Genomic DNA, 12,166 nt, shown 5'->3' on the forward strand with positions numbered 1-12,166 from the left:
TTTTCTTTTTTTTACAATATCCAAAAGACGACAAAGTTTGAATGGAGATTACCGACATCAAAGACGCAGAAAAAGAAGCACGTTAACAGCAAGAAGAAGGAAAAAAAAAAATTTTCACCAGCCGCTTTTTACTTGAAGTTTCTTCCACGTTGACCAAAACGCTGGAAGACTTTTGATTGGCTGCCGCGGGAAAACCCGTTCGGGCCAGGAATTGCAGGACGAATTGGAGATTTTTCCCTCCCCGTCATGTACGGAACGTCGGCGGAATTCCGGCAAGCGTCATGCAAACATACAGAAGCGCTCGAGCGCCCGATTGGCCGGAGACGACGTCGGAAGGGGGCGGTCCGTGAGGTGACGTCGGCGGTCACGCGACCTTGTAGGCGGAGGCTCGGAGTACTCTGCCGTGTGAGGGGGGGCGGGGCTCGGGATATCACATGGGCGGGACGATGAGACCGGCCATCGCTGCGAGAGGGGAAAACACAAAAATTGGTATTTTAGCTTTCACGATATAAACATTTTAATTTGATACCGATACGTGTGTTCATTTGCTGTCAACCCTCCCATTTCAAATGTGTGACTTTTTCATGAATTTGAGGAATTCCCAGGTCACTTCACTTCCTGTTCATTGGTCCCTTTCTGTTGAGTTTGGGAGGTTTACGAGTCACTTTCTTTTGAATTTTGGGTCACTTCCAGTTGAGTTTGGAGTTTTGGGTCACTTCCGGTTGAGTTTGGAGGATTTTGGGTCACTTCAGGTTGGGTTTGGAGGGTTTTGGGTCACTTTCGGTTGAGTTTGGAGAATTTCAGAGTCACTTCTAGATGAGTTGGAGGGTTTTGAGTCACTTCTGGTTGAGTTTGGAGGGTTTGGGGTTACTTCCTGTTGAGTTTGGGAGGTTTATGTGTCATTTGCAGTTGAGTTTGTGGGGTTTTGGGTCACTTCCAGTTGAGTTTGGGGGGTTTTGGGTCACTTCCGGTTGAGTTTGGGGGAATTTCTGAGTCACTTTCTGTTGAGTTTGGGAGGTTTATGTGTCATTTGCAGTTGAGTTTGTGGGGTTTTGGGTCACTTCCGGTTGAGTTTGGGGGATTTCTGAGTCACTTTCTGTTGAGTTTGGGGGGTTTTGGGTCACTTCCAGTTGAGTTTGGAGGGTTTTGGGTCACCTATGGTTGAGTTTGCAGGGTTTTGGGTCGCTAGTTTGGGGATTTCTGAGTCACTTCCAGTTGAGTTTGGAGGGTTTTGGGCCACTTCCTGTTGAGTTTGGGAGGTTTATGAGTCATTGGCTTTTGATTTCGGGTCACATCCGGATGAGCTCGGAGGGTTTAGGGTCACATCTGGTTGAGTTGAGGATTTTGGGTCACTTCCAGTTGAGTTTGAGAGATTTCAGGGTCACCTTCTGTTGAGATTGGAGGGTATTGGGTCACCTCTGGTTGAGTTTGCAGGGTTTTGGGTCACTTTCGGTTGAGTTTGGTTTTTTTTTTGGTCACTTCCGTTTGAGTTTTTTTTTTTTTTGGGTCACTTCTAGTTGAGTTTGGGGGATTTGAGTCACTTTCTGTAGAGTTTGGGGAGTTTTGGGTCACTTCCAGTTGAGTTCAGAGGGTTTTGGGTCACTTCCGGTTGAGTTTGGGGGATTTCTGAGTCACTTTCTGTTGAATTTGTTTTTTTTGGGGTCACTTCCTGTTGAGTTTGGGAGGTTTATGAGTCATTTCCTTTTGATTTTGGGTCACTTCCAGATGAGCTTGGAGGGTTTGGGGTCACTTCCGGTTGAGTTGAGGATTTTGGGTCACTTCCAGTTGAGCTTGGGAGATTTCCGGGTCACCTTCTGTTGAGTTTGGAGGGTATTGGGTCACCTCTGGTTGATTTTAGAGGGTTTTGGGTCACTTCCTGTTAGGTTTGGAGGGTTTTGGGTCACTTTCGGTTGAGTTTGGAGAATTTCCGAGTCACTTCTAGAGGAGTTGGAGGGTTTTGAGTAACTTCCGGTTGAGTTTGGAGGGTTTGGCGTCACTTCCTGTTGTGTTTGGGAGGTTTATGTGTCATTTCCAGTTGAATTCAGAGGGTTTTGGGTCACTTCCGGTTGAGTTTGGGGGATTTCTGAGTCCCTTTCTGTTGAGTTTGTGGGGTTTTGGATCACTTCAAGTTGAGTTTGGAGGGTTTTGGGTCACTTCCGGTTGCGTTGGGGGGATTTCCAAGTCACTTTCTGTTAAGTTTGTTGGGTTTTGGGTCACTTCCAGTTGAGTTTGGAGGGTTTTGGGCCACTTCCTGTTGAGTTTAGGAGGTTTATGAGTCATTTCCTTTTGATTTTGAGTCACTTCCAGATGAGCTTGGAGGGTTTGGGGGTCACTTCCTGTTGAGTTAAGGATTTTGGGTCACTTCCAGTTGAGTTTGGGGGATTTCCGAGTCACTTCTGGCTGAGTTGGAGAGGGTTTTTGGTCACTTCCGGTTGAGCTTGGAGGGTTTTTGGGTCACCTCCGGCTGAGTTTGGGGGATTTCCGGGTCATTTTCTTTTAATAACGAGTCACTTCCTGTTGATTTACGGACAATTGTGGGTTTTTGATGGTTTTGGGTAATTTCCAGTTGAGTTTGGAGGGTATTGGATAACTTCCGGTTGAGTTTGGGGGATTTCCGGGTCACTTCCGGTTGAGCTTGGAGGGTTTTTGGGTCACCTCCGGTTGAGTTTGGGGGATTTCCGGGTCATTTTCTTTTAATAACGAGTCACTTCCTGTTGATTTACGGACAATTGTGGGTTTTTGAGGGTTTTGGGTCATTTCCAGTTGAGTTTGGAGGGTATTGGGTAACTTCCGGTTGAGTTTGGGGGATTTCCGGGTCACTTCCTATTGAGTTTGGGGGGTTTTGGGTCACTTCTGGTTAAGTTTGGAGGGTTTTTTGTCACTTCCTATTGAGTTTGGTGAGGGTTTTTGGTCACTTCCGGATGAGCTTGGAGGGTTTTTGGGGTCACCTCCGGTTGAGTTTGGGGGATTTCCGGGTCATTTTCTTTTATTAACGAGTCACTTCCTGTTGATTTCGGGACAATTGTGGGTTTTTGAGGGTTTTGGGTCACTTCCAGTTGAGTTTGGAGGTTTTTTTGTCACTTTCGGTTGAGTTTGGGGGATTTCTGAGTCACTTCTGGTTGAGCTGGAGGGTTTGGGGTCACCTCCGGTTGAGTTTGGGGGACTTCCGGGTCAATTTCTGTTAATAATGGGTCACTTCCTGTTGATTAAGGGACAATTGTGGGTTTTTGAGGGTTTTGGGTCACTTCCAGTTGAGTTTGGAGGGTTTTTGGGTCATTTCCAGTTGGGTTTGGAGGGCTTTGGGTCACTTCCAGTTGAGTTAAGGGAAATTCCGGGTCACTTCCGGTTGAGTTTGGAGGGTTTTTTGAATCATTTCTGGTTGAGTTTGGAGGGTTTTGTGTCACTTCAGTTAAGTTTGGAGGGTTTTGGGCCACTTTCTGTTGAGTTAGGGAGGTTTAAGAGTCACTTCCTTTTGATTTTGGGTCACTTCCTGTTGAGTTTCGAGGGTTTTGGGTCACTTCCGGTTGAGTTTGGGAGGTTTATGAGTCATTTCCGGTTAAGTTTGGAGGGTTTGGGCCACGTCTGGTTCAGTTCGGGAAGTTTATGAGTCATTTCCATTTGATTTCGAGTCACTTCTGGTTGAGTTTGTGAAGTTCATAAGCCATTCCCTTTGTATTTTGGGTCAGTTCCTGATGAGTCTGGAAGGTTTTGGGTCACTTCCGGTTGCGTTTGTGAGGTTTATGAGTCATTTCATTTTGATTTTTAATCACTTCCTGTTGAGTTTGAAGAGTTTTGAGTCACTTACTTTTGAGTTGGGGAGGCTTATGAGTCATTTCCTTTTGATTTTGGGCCACTTCCGGTTGAGTTTGGGAGGTTTATGAGCCATTTTCCTTTCATTTCGGGTCATTTCTCCGGTTGAGTTTGGAGGGTTTTGGGTGACTTCCGGTTGAGTTTGGGAGGTTTACAAGCCATTGCCTTTTGAGTTCAGGTCACTTTCAGTTGAGTTTGGGAGTTTTATGATTCATTGCCTTTTGAGTTCGGGTCACATCCTGTTGCGTTTGGGAGGTTTATGAGTTACTTCCTTTAGGTTTTTGGGTCAATTCCTGTTGAGTTTGGGAGGTTTACGAGTCCCCCTTTTGAGTTCAGGTCACTTCCTGTTCTGTTTGGGAGGTTTATGAGTCACTTCCTTTTGATTTTTGATCTTTTCTTGTTGAGTTTGGAGAGTTTTGGGTCACTTTTGAGTTGGGGAGGTTTATTAGTCATTTCCTGTTGATAATTTGAGTCACTCAGTGTTGCGTTTGGAGGGTTTGGGTCACTTCTAGATGAGTGTGGTGGATTTCCAGGTCACTTCCTTTTTTATTGGTCACTTCCTGTTGAGTTTGGGAGATATGTAGGTCACTTCTAGTTGGGTTTGGGAGGTTTACGATTCATTGCCTTTCGAGTTCGGGTCACATCCTGTTGAGTTTTGGAGTTTTATGAGTCACTTCCTTTTGATTTTTGGTCACTTTCTGTTGAGTTTGGAAGGTTTACGAGTCATTGCCTTTTGAGTGGAGTCATATCCTGTTGAGTTTGGAGTATTATGAGTCACTTCCTTTTGATTTTTGGTCATTCCCTGTTGACTTTAGAGGGTTTTGGGTCACTTATTTTTGAGTTAGGGAGGTTTATGAGTCATTTCCTGTTGATATTTGGGGTCACAGTGTTGAGTAAAGGAGGTTTATGAGTCATTTCCTGTTGATAATTTGGGTCACTTCCTGTTGCTTTTGGAGGGTTTTGGGTCACTTCTGGTTGAGTGTGTGGGATTTCCGGGCCACTTCCTGTTTATTGGTCACTTCCTGTTGAGTTTGAGTCATTTCCTTTTGATTTCGGTCACTTCCTGTTGAGTTTGGGGGATTTCCGGTCACTTACTGTGAATAAAAAAAAAACGCCGACTCACCGAGCCAACCCCCGACTTCGGAAAAGTTGACGATTAATACGGCTCCGCGCAAGTTATGGATCAACTTTTGGACTCGAAGAGGGGGAGGGGCTAAATGCTCACCCTGGAGGCTGCCGCCATTGCTGGAGCCGCAGGCGGGGGGCGGGGAACTCTGCGGCCGCACCACGGGGGCGAAGGCGCTCTTCTGTTTAGTCACGGGAGAGAAAGAACGCACGCCTACGAGAGCGGGAAGAAGAGGAAGACCACGGGTGAGGAAGGAGGAAGTGCGCGGGCGGCTACGGATGAGGACGGGACGCCTACGTTGGGAAAAGTTGATCCATAACTCGACCAAAGCGGCAAAACCGTGCAATAAATACTAGAGTTGCACCAATATTGGTATTGAAGAAATAACGTGCCGATGCTGGGCAAAACACATACTCTTCAAGACTCAACTTGCTGTGAATATTAGGTGACTTCGTTTCAGCCCTCCCACTTTAGATGGATTGGACAGCATCAATGAGTTAATTTCGGAGCATTTACAGGTCACTTCCTGTTGATTTTGGGGCATTTGGAGGTCATTTCCTGTTTATTTTAGGTTACTGAACAGGAAATGACTTGAGAATGTCTTCAAATGAATAAGAAGTGACTCAAAATTAACATTTCTGGTTGATTTTGAGTCACTTCCTTCTCCTTTTCGGGTGTTTTCGGGTCACTTCCTGTTAATTTTGGGTCATTTACAGGTCACTTCCTGTTGATTTTAGGTTACTTAATAGGTAGTGACTTAGGAATGTCCCCAAATGAATAGGAAGCGACTCAAAATCAACATTTCCTGTTGATTTTAAGTCACTTCCTTTACCTTTGGGGTGTTTACGGGCCACTTCCTGTTAATTTTGGGGCCTTTACAGGTCACTTCCTGTTGATTTTAAGTTACTGAACATGAAGTGACTAGAGAATGTCTTCAAATGAATAGCAGGGGACTCAAAATCATCAGGAAGTAACCTGTGAATGTCAATTCAATTGAGTCACCTTTTCATTTTTGAGGCATTTACAGGTCACTTCCTGTTGATGTTATTGAACAGGAAGTGACTCGAGAATGTCCCCAAAAGTGACTCAAAATCAAAAAGAAGTAACCTGTAATTGTCTTAAAATAAAAGGAGTCACTCCCGATTCCTTTTGAGACATATACGGGTCACTTCATGTTGATTTCGGGGCATTTACAGGTCACTTCCTGTTGATTTTAGGTTACTGAACAGGAAGTGACTTGGGAATGTCCCCAAATAAATAGGAAGTGACTCAAAATCAACAGGAAGTAACCCGTAACTGTCCTAAAATCGATGCCCTAAAATCAAGTGAGTCACTTCCTTTTCCTCTTGAGGCATTTACCGGTCACTTCCTGTTGAGATTTGGGCATTGCCAGGTCACTTCCTGTTGATTTCGGGTAACTAAAAAGGAAGTGACTCAAGAATGGTGCCAAATAAATGGCAAGTGAGTCAAAATCAACAGAAAGTAACCTGTTAATGTCCTAAAATCGATGCCCTAAAATCAAATAAGTCACTTCCTTTTCCTCTTGGGGCATTTACAGGTCACTTCCTGTTGAGATTTAGGCATTTCCAGCTCACTTCCTGTTTGTTTTGGGTAACTGAAAAGGAAGTGACTCAAGAATGTCGCCAAAAAATGGGAAGTGAGTCAAAATCAACAGGAAGTAACCCGTGAATGTCCTATAATCGATGTCCTAAAATCAATGGAGTCACTTTGGAGTCACTTCCTTTTCCTTTTGGGGCATTTACGGGTCACTTCCTATTGAAAATGGGGGCATTTCCAGGTCACTTCCTGTTGATTTTAGGTTACTGACCAGGAAGTGACTCCAGAATGTCCCCAAAAGTGACGCAAAATCAAAAAGAAGTAACCTGTAATTGTCTTAAAATAAAAGGAGTCATTGCCGATTCCTTTTGAGGCATTTACAGGTCGCTTCCTTTTGACTTTGGGGCATCTACAGGTCACTTCCTGTTGATTTCAGGTAACTAAAAAGGAAGTGACTCAAGAATGGCGCCAAATAAATGGCAAGTCAGTCAAAATCAACAGAAAGTAACCTGTTAATGTCCTAAAATCATTGCCCTAAAATCAAATGAGTCACTTCCTTTTCCTCTTGGGGCATTTACGGGTCACTTCCTGTTGAGATTTAGGCATTTCCAGGTCACTTCCTGTTTGTTTTGGGTAACTGAAAAGGAAGTGACTCAAGAATGTCGCCAAATAAACGGGAAGTAACTCAAAAATCAACAGGAAGTAACCCGTAAATGTCCTAAAATCGATGTGCTAAAATCAATGGAGTCATTTTGTAGTCACTTCCTTTTCCTTTAGGGACATTTCCAGGTCACTTCCTGTTGATTTTTGGGCATTTACAGGTTACTTCCTTAAGGTGAATGCATTGACTTTGATAGGGACATTGCCCCTACCAACATGGCTACTCTGAAATTATGTCGGTAGGAGCGATGACAGGTCTTTTCGTGCTTGTCACGAATTGAAATGGCTTTCTTGCGAGAAGATGTCCAATCCATTTGAAGTGGGAGGCTGGCATCCTGTCACCTTCTCAAACTGGAAAATGTCAAATTCCACTTTGGCTGGCGAGCCACTTACTGGCGTAGGCAGGGTTGGAGCCGGCGCCATTGATGAAGCCGGGCGAGGCGGGCACGGCCAGGTTGCTCATGGCGGCGGCGTAGCCGTTGATGGACGACGTGATGCTGTTGTAGTTGGACTGCTGCGGCGTGGAGCTGGGCACGTAACCGCGAGGGGAAACGCTGCTGGAGCTCCGTGAGTACCCTGACAAAGACAAAAATTAAACATTTCAGCTGGTAATTTTGATAGTTCACCCATTACAGTGGGGCAAAGAAGTATTTAGTCAACCACTAATTGTGCAAGTTCTCCCACTTCAAAATATTAGAGAGGCCTGTAATTGTCAACATGGGTAAACCTCAACCATGAGAGACAGAATGTGGAAAAAAATCACAGTTTGATTTTTAAAGAATTTATTTGCAAATCACGGTGGAAAATAAGTATTTGGTCTATACCAAAAGTTCATCTCAATACTTTGTTATGTACTCTTTGTTGGCAATAACGGAGGCCAAACGTTTTCTGTAAGCTTTTCAAACACTGTTGCTGGTATTTTGGCCCATTCCTCCATGCAGATCTCCTCTAGAGCAGCGATGTTTTGGGGCTGTCGTTGGGCAACACGGACTTTCAACTCCCTTCTATGGGGTTGAGATCTGGAGACTGGCTAGGCCACTCCGGGACCTTGAAATGAAGCCACTCCTTTGTTGCCCTGGCTGTGTGTTTGGGATCATTGTCATGCTGAAAGACCCAGCCACGTCTCATCTTCAATGAGGAGATTTTCACTCAAAATCTCTCGATACATGGCCCCATTCATTCTTTCCATTACAAGGATCAGTCGTCCTGGTCCCTTTGCAGAAAAACAGCCCCAAAGCATGATGTTTCCATCCCCATGCTTCACAGTGGGTATGGTGTTCTTCGGATGCAATTCGGCATTCTTTCTCCTCCAAACACATTCTCCCAGTCCTCTTCTGGATCATTCAAACCCTCTCTAGCGAACAGCAGACGGGCCTGGACGTGTACTGGCTTCAGCAGGGGGACACGTCTGGCAGTGCAGGATTGGAGTCCCCGCCGCTGCATTGTGTTACTGATAGTAGCCTTTGTTACTGTGGTTCCAGCTCTCTGTAGGTCATTCACTAGGTCCCCCCCGTGTGGTTCTGGGATTTTTGCTCACCATTCTTGTTATCATTTTGACGGGGTGAGGTCTTGCATGGAGCCCCAGATCAAGGGAGATTATCAGTGGTCTTGAATGTCTTCCATTTTCTAATAATTGCTCCCACAGTTGATTTCTTTACACCGAGCGTTTTACCTATTGCAGATTCAGTCTTCCCAGCCTGGTGCAGGTCTACAATTTTGTCTGTGGTGTCCTTCGACAGCTCTTTGGTCTTGGCCAAAGTGGAGTTTGGAGTGTGACTAACTGAAGTTGTGGACAGGTGTCTTTTATACCGATGATGAGTTAAAACAGGTGCCATTAATACAGGTAACGAGTGGAGCCTCGTTAGAAGAAGTTAGACCTCTTTGACAGCCAGAAATCTTGCTTGTTTGTAGGTGACCAAATACTTATTTTCCACTTTAATTTGGAAATAAATTCTTCAAAAATCAAACAATGTGATTTTCTGTTTTTTTTTCGCTCCACATTCTGTCTCTCATGGTTGAGGTTTAGCCATGTTGACAATTACAGGCCTCTCTAATATTTTCAAGTAGGAGAACTGGCACAATTGGCGGTTGACTAAATACTTATTTGCCCCACTGTATCTGCTTCAGTGCCATTGACAATGATAGATGCGTGGCGTCCAATCATCCTTTTGAACCCTGTGACTTGGGAGTTTGTCAGTAATTGACGTCCAATCCATTTGAGCACTCCGAGAAAAAACTCTAAGCACTTCCTATTGATTTTGGGTCACTTTCTGTTAATTTTGGGGCATTTACAGGTTACTTCCTGTTGATTTTGGGTCACTTTCAATTGATATTGGGACATCCCAAAATCATTTCCTGATCATTTTGGATCACTTCCTGTTGATTTTGGGCCACTTCCTGTTAATTTTGGGGCATTCCCGGGTCACTTCCTGTTGGTTTTTGGTCATGTCCAATCAATGTCTTGACATGCCTATGTCATTTTCTGATCATTTTGGGCCACTTCCTGTTGATTTGGGGTCACTTCCTGTTGATTTTGGGTCACTTCCTGTTAATTTTGGGGCATTTACAGGTTACTTCCTGTTGATTTTGGGTCACTTCCTGTTGTTGGGGCATCCCAAAGTCATTTCCCGATCATTTTGGGTCACTTCCTGTTGATTTTGGGCCACTTCCTGTTGATTAGTTTTGGGGCATTTACAGATCACTTTCTGTTGGGTTTTGGTCATGTCCTATCAAAGTCGTGGCATGCCTATTTCATTTACTGATCATTTTGGGCCACTTGTTGTTAATTTGGGGTCACTTCCTGTTGATTTTGGGTCACTTCCTGTTAATTTTGGGGCATTTACAGGTTACTTCCTGTTGATTTTGGGTCACTTTCAATTGATATTGGGACATCCCAAAATCATTTCCTGATCACTTCCTGTTGATTTTGGGCCACTTCCTGTTAATTTTTGGGCATTTACAGATCACTTTCTGTTGGTTTTTGGTCATGTCCTATCAATGTCTTGGCATGCCTATGTCATTTTCTGATCATTTTGGGCAACTTGTTCATTTGGGGTCACTTCCTGATGATTTTGGGTCACTTCCTGTTAATTTTGGGGCATTTACAGGTTACTTCCTGTTGATTTTGGGTCACTTTCAATTGATATTGGGGCATCCCAAAGTCATTTCCTGGTCATTTTGGGTCACTTCCTGTTGATTTTGGGCCACTTCCTGTTGATTAGTTTTGGGGCATTTACAGATCACTTTCTGTTGGGTTTTGGTCATGTCCTATCAAAGTCGTGGCATGCCTATGTCATTTTATGATCATTTTGGGCCACTTGTTAATTTGGGGTCACTTCCTGTTGATTTTGGGTCACATCCTGTTAATTTTGGGGCATTTACAGGTTACTTCCTGTTGATTTTGGAAGGGTTTGGGTCACTTACTGTTGAGTTAGGGAGGTTTATTAGTCATTTGCTTTTAATTTTGGGTCACTTCCTGTTGCGTTTGGAGGGTTTTGGGTCACTTCTGGTTGAGTTTGGGGGATTTCTGGGTCACTTCCTGTTGAGTTTCGGAGTGATGTGGGTCACTTCCTTTAGATTTTGGGTCACTGAGATGGAGATGTTTATGAGTCTTTCTGTTGATAATTTGGGTAACTTCCTGTTGTGTTTGGCAGATTTGTAGGTCACTTCCTATTGAGATCGGGAGGTTTACGAGTCATGTCTTTTTATTTTGGGTCACCAATAATAAAGAGGAAGTGACCTGTAATCATTCATCATTTATAGGAAGTGATAAAAAAATCAACAGGAAGTGACCCAAAATCAACAGGAAGTGATCCAAAATGGTCAGGAAATGACCTGGGGACACCCCAATATCAATAGGAAGTGACCCAAAATCAACAGGAAGTGATCCCAAATCATTTGACTCACCCTGGTCGGCCTGCGACGCTTCCGAGATGTTGGCGGCCAGCTGACCGCCGAAGGAGTTGACTCCCATCATTCCCGAGTGTGCTGCCGCGCCGCCGAGCGACGGCAGCTGGCCGTGGCCGCGAGGGACGCCGCTGTACAGCGCCTCCGTCAGGTCGGCCGCTCGCTTCAGTATCATGTCCTGGGAGGGGAACGTGGGGGTCAAAGGTCACTCAAATACCGTCCGAGTCACGGTCGATGAAAATCTTGCGATCTCTGACGGCCCGACTCGCCTGGTTGTTGTGCGGCATTCCGTACAGCGCCTCCACCAGGTCGGCCGCTCGCTTCAACAGCACTTCCTGTACATGGGGAAACAGGAGCAGGAGAAGGAAAACAGAAGAATAGGTTGAAAATATCGCTTAGCATTGCAGAAAAAAACATGTTTTCAGAAAAAAAAAATCATGTCAGAGTTGGATTCGGCACCACAAAATGAGGTATGAACAAGATCCAAGAAATTGGTGTTGACCAGCCGGAGTCCCCGAGGAAAAGAAGCGGGAAGGTGGAGGCCTCTGCTGGCCTTCCCTTGGGTATTACAGCTTCCGTCTCATTTTCCCCCAATGCTCGTCTTGCATTCCCACTCCAAGGGGCTTTGAATTGAAAGCTGTCGCATTCAATATAATATCATCTAATGTGTCTGTTCCATATAAAGCATTATTTTAAAATCAACCTACTGTATCTATCATTGAAATACTATGAAATTATATGTTTTTAAATTGCTTTAGAGTGTTATTGAGGTGCCAGAACCAGAGTTTCTGTCTGTTATTATTCCATTTAAATTCAACAAATCAACTTGACACGTCACTTCCTGTTGATTTTGGGCCACTTCCTTTTAGTTTTGATGCATTCATAGATCATTTTGGGTCAGTTCCTATGGATTTTGGGGCATATGTTGGTCACTTCTTGCTGATTTTTGGTCACTTCCTGTTGTTTTTGGGTCACTTCCTATTGATTTGGGGGCATTTACAGGTCACTTCCTATTAATTTGGGGTCACTTCCTGTTAAGTTTGGGGTATTTAAACGTCACTTCCTGTTAATTTTGGTGCAGTCAGTCATAGATCATTTTCTGATCAT

General features: G+C 44.4%; 1 protein-coding gene across 2 annotated transcripts in view; it reads right to left on the reverse strand.

The window, feature by feature from the left end:
- Nucleotides 1-318: 318 nt before the first annotated feature.
- Nucleotides 319-12,166, reverse strand: part of LOC130924478 (transcription factor COE3-like) — a 97,383-nt gene continuing 85,535 nt past the window's right edge. The window contains exons 12-16 of one of the 2 annotated variants that reach the window (XM_057851087.1): nt 11,329-11,394; nt 11,060-11,237; nt 7,547-7,729; nt 5,036-5,149; nt 344-462 (exon numbers count right to left, since the gene is read on the reverse strand). In XM_057851087.1, coding sequence (XP_057707070.1) covers nt 431-462; nt 5,036-5,149; nt 7,547-7,729; nt 11,060-11,237; nt 11,329-11,394 — 573 coding nt within the window. In that variant the 3' untranslated portion in view covers nt 344-430. Of the gene's footprint in view, nt 463-5,035; nt 5,150-7,546; nt 7,730-11,059; nt 11,238-11,328; nt 11,395-12,166 lie in introns of both variants that reach the window. The other variant, XM_057851088.1, reaches the window with a different exon arrangement.

Source organism: Corythoichthys intestinalis, chromosome 11 (genome assembly GCF_030265065.1).
Source record: "Corythoichthys intestinalis isolate RoL2023-P3 chromosome 11, ASM3026506v1, whole genome shotgun sequence".
Taxonomy (NCBI): domain Eukaryota; kingdom Metazoa; phylum Chordata; class Actinopteri; order Syngnathiformes; family Syngnathidae; genus Corythoichthys; species Corythoichthys intestinalis.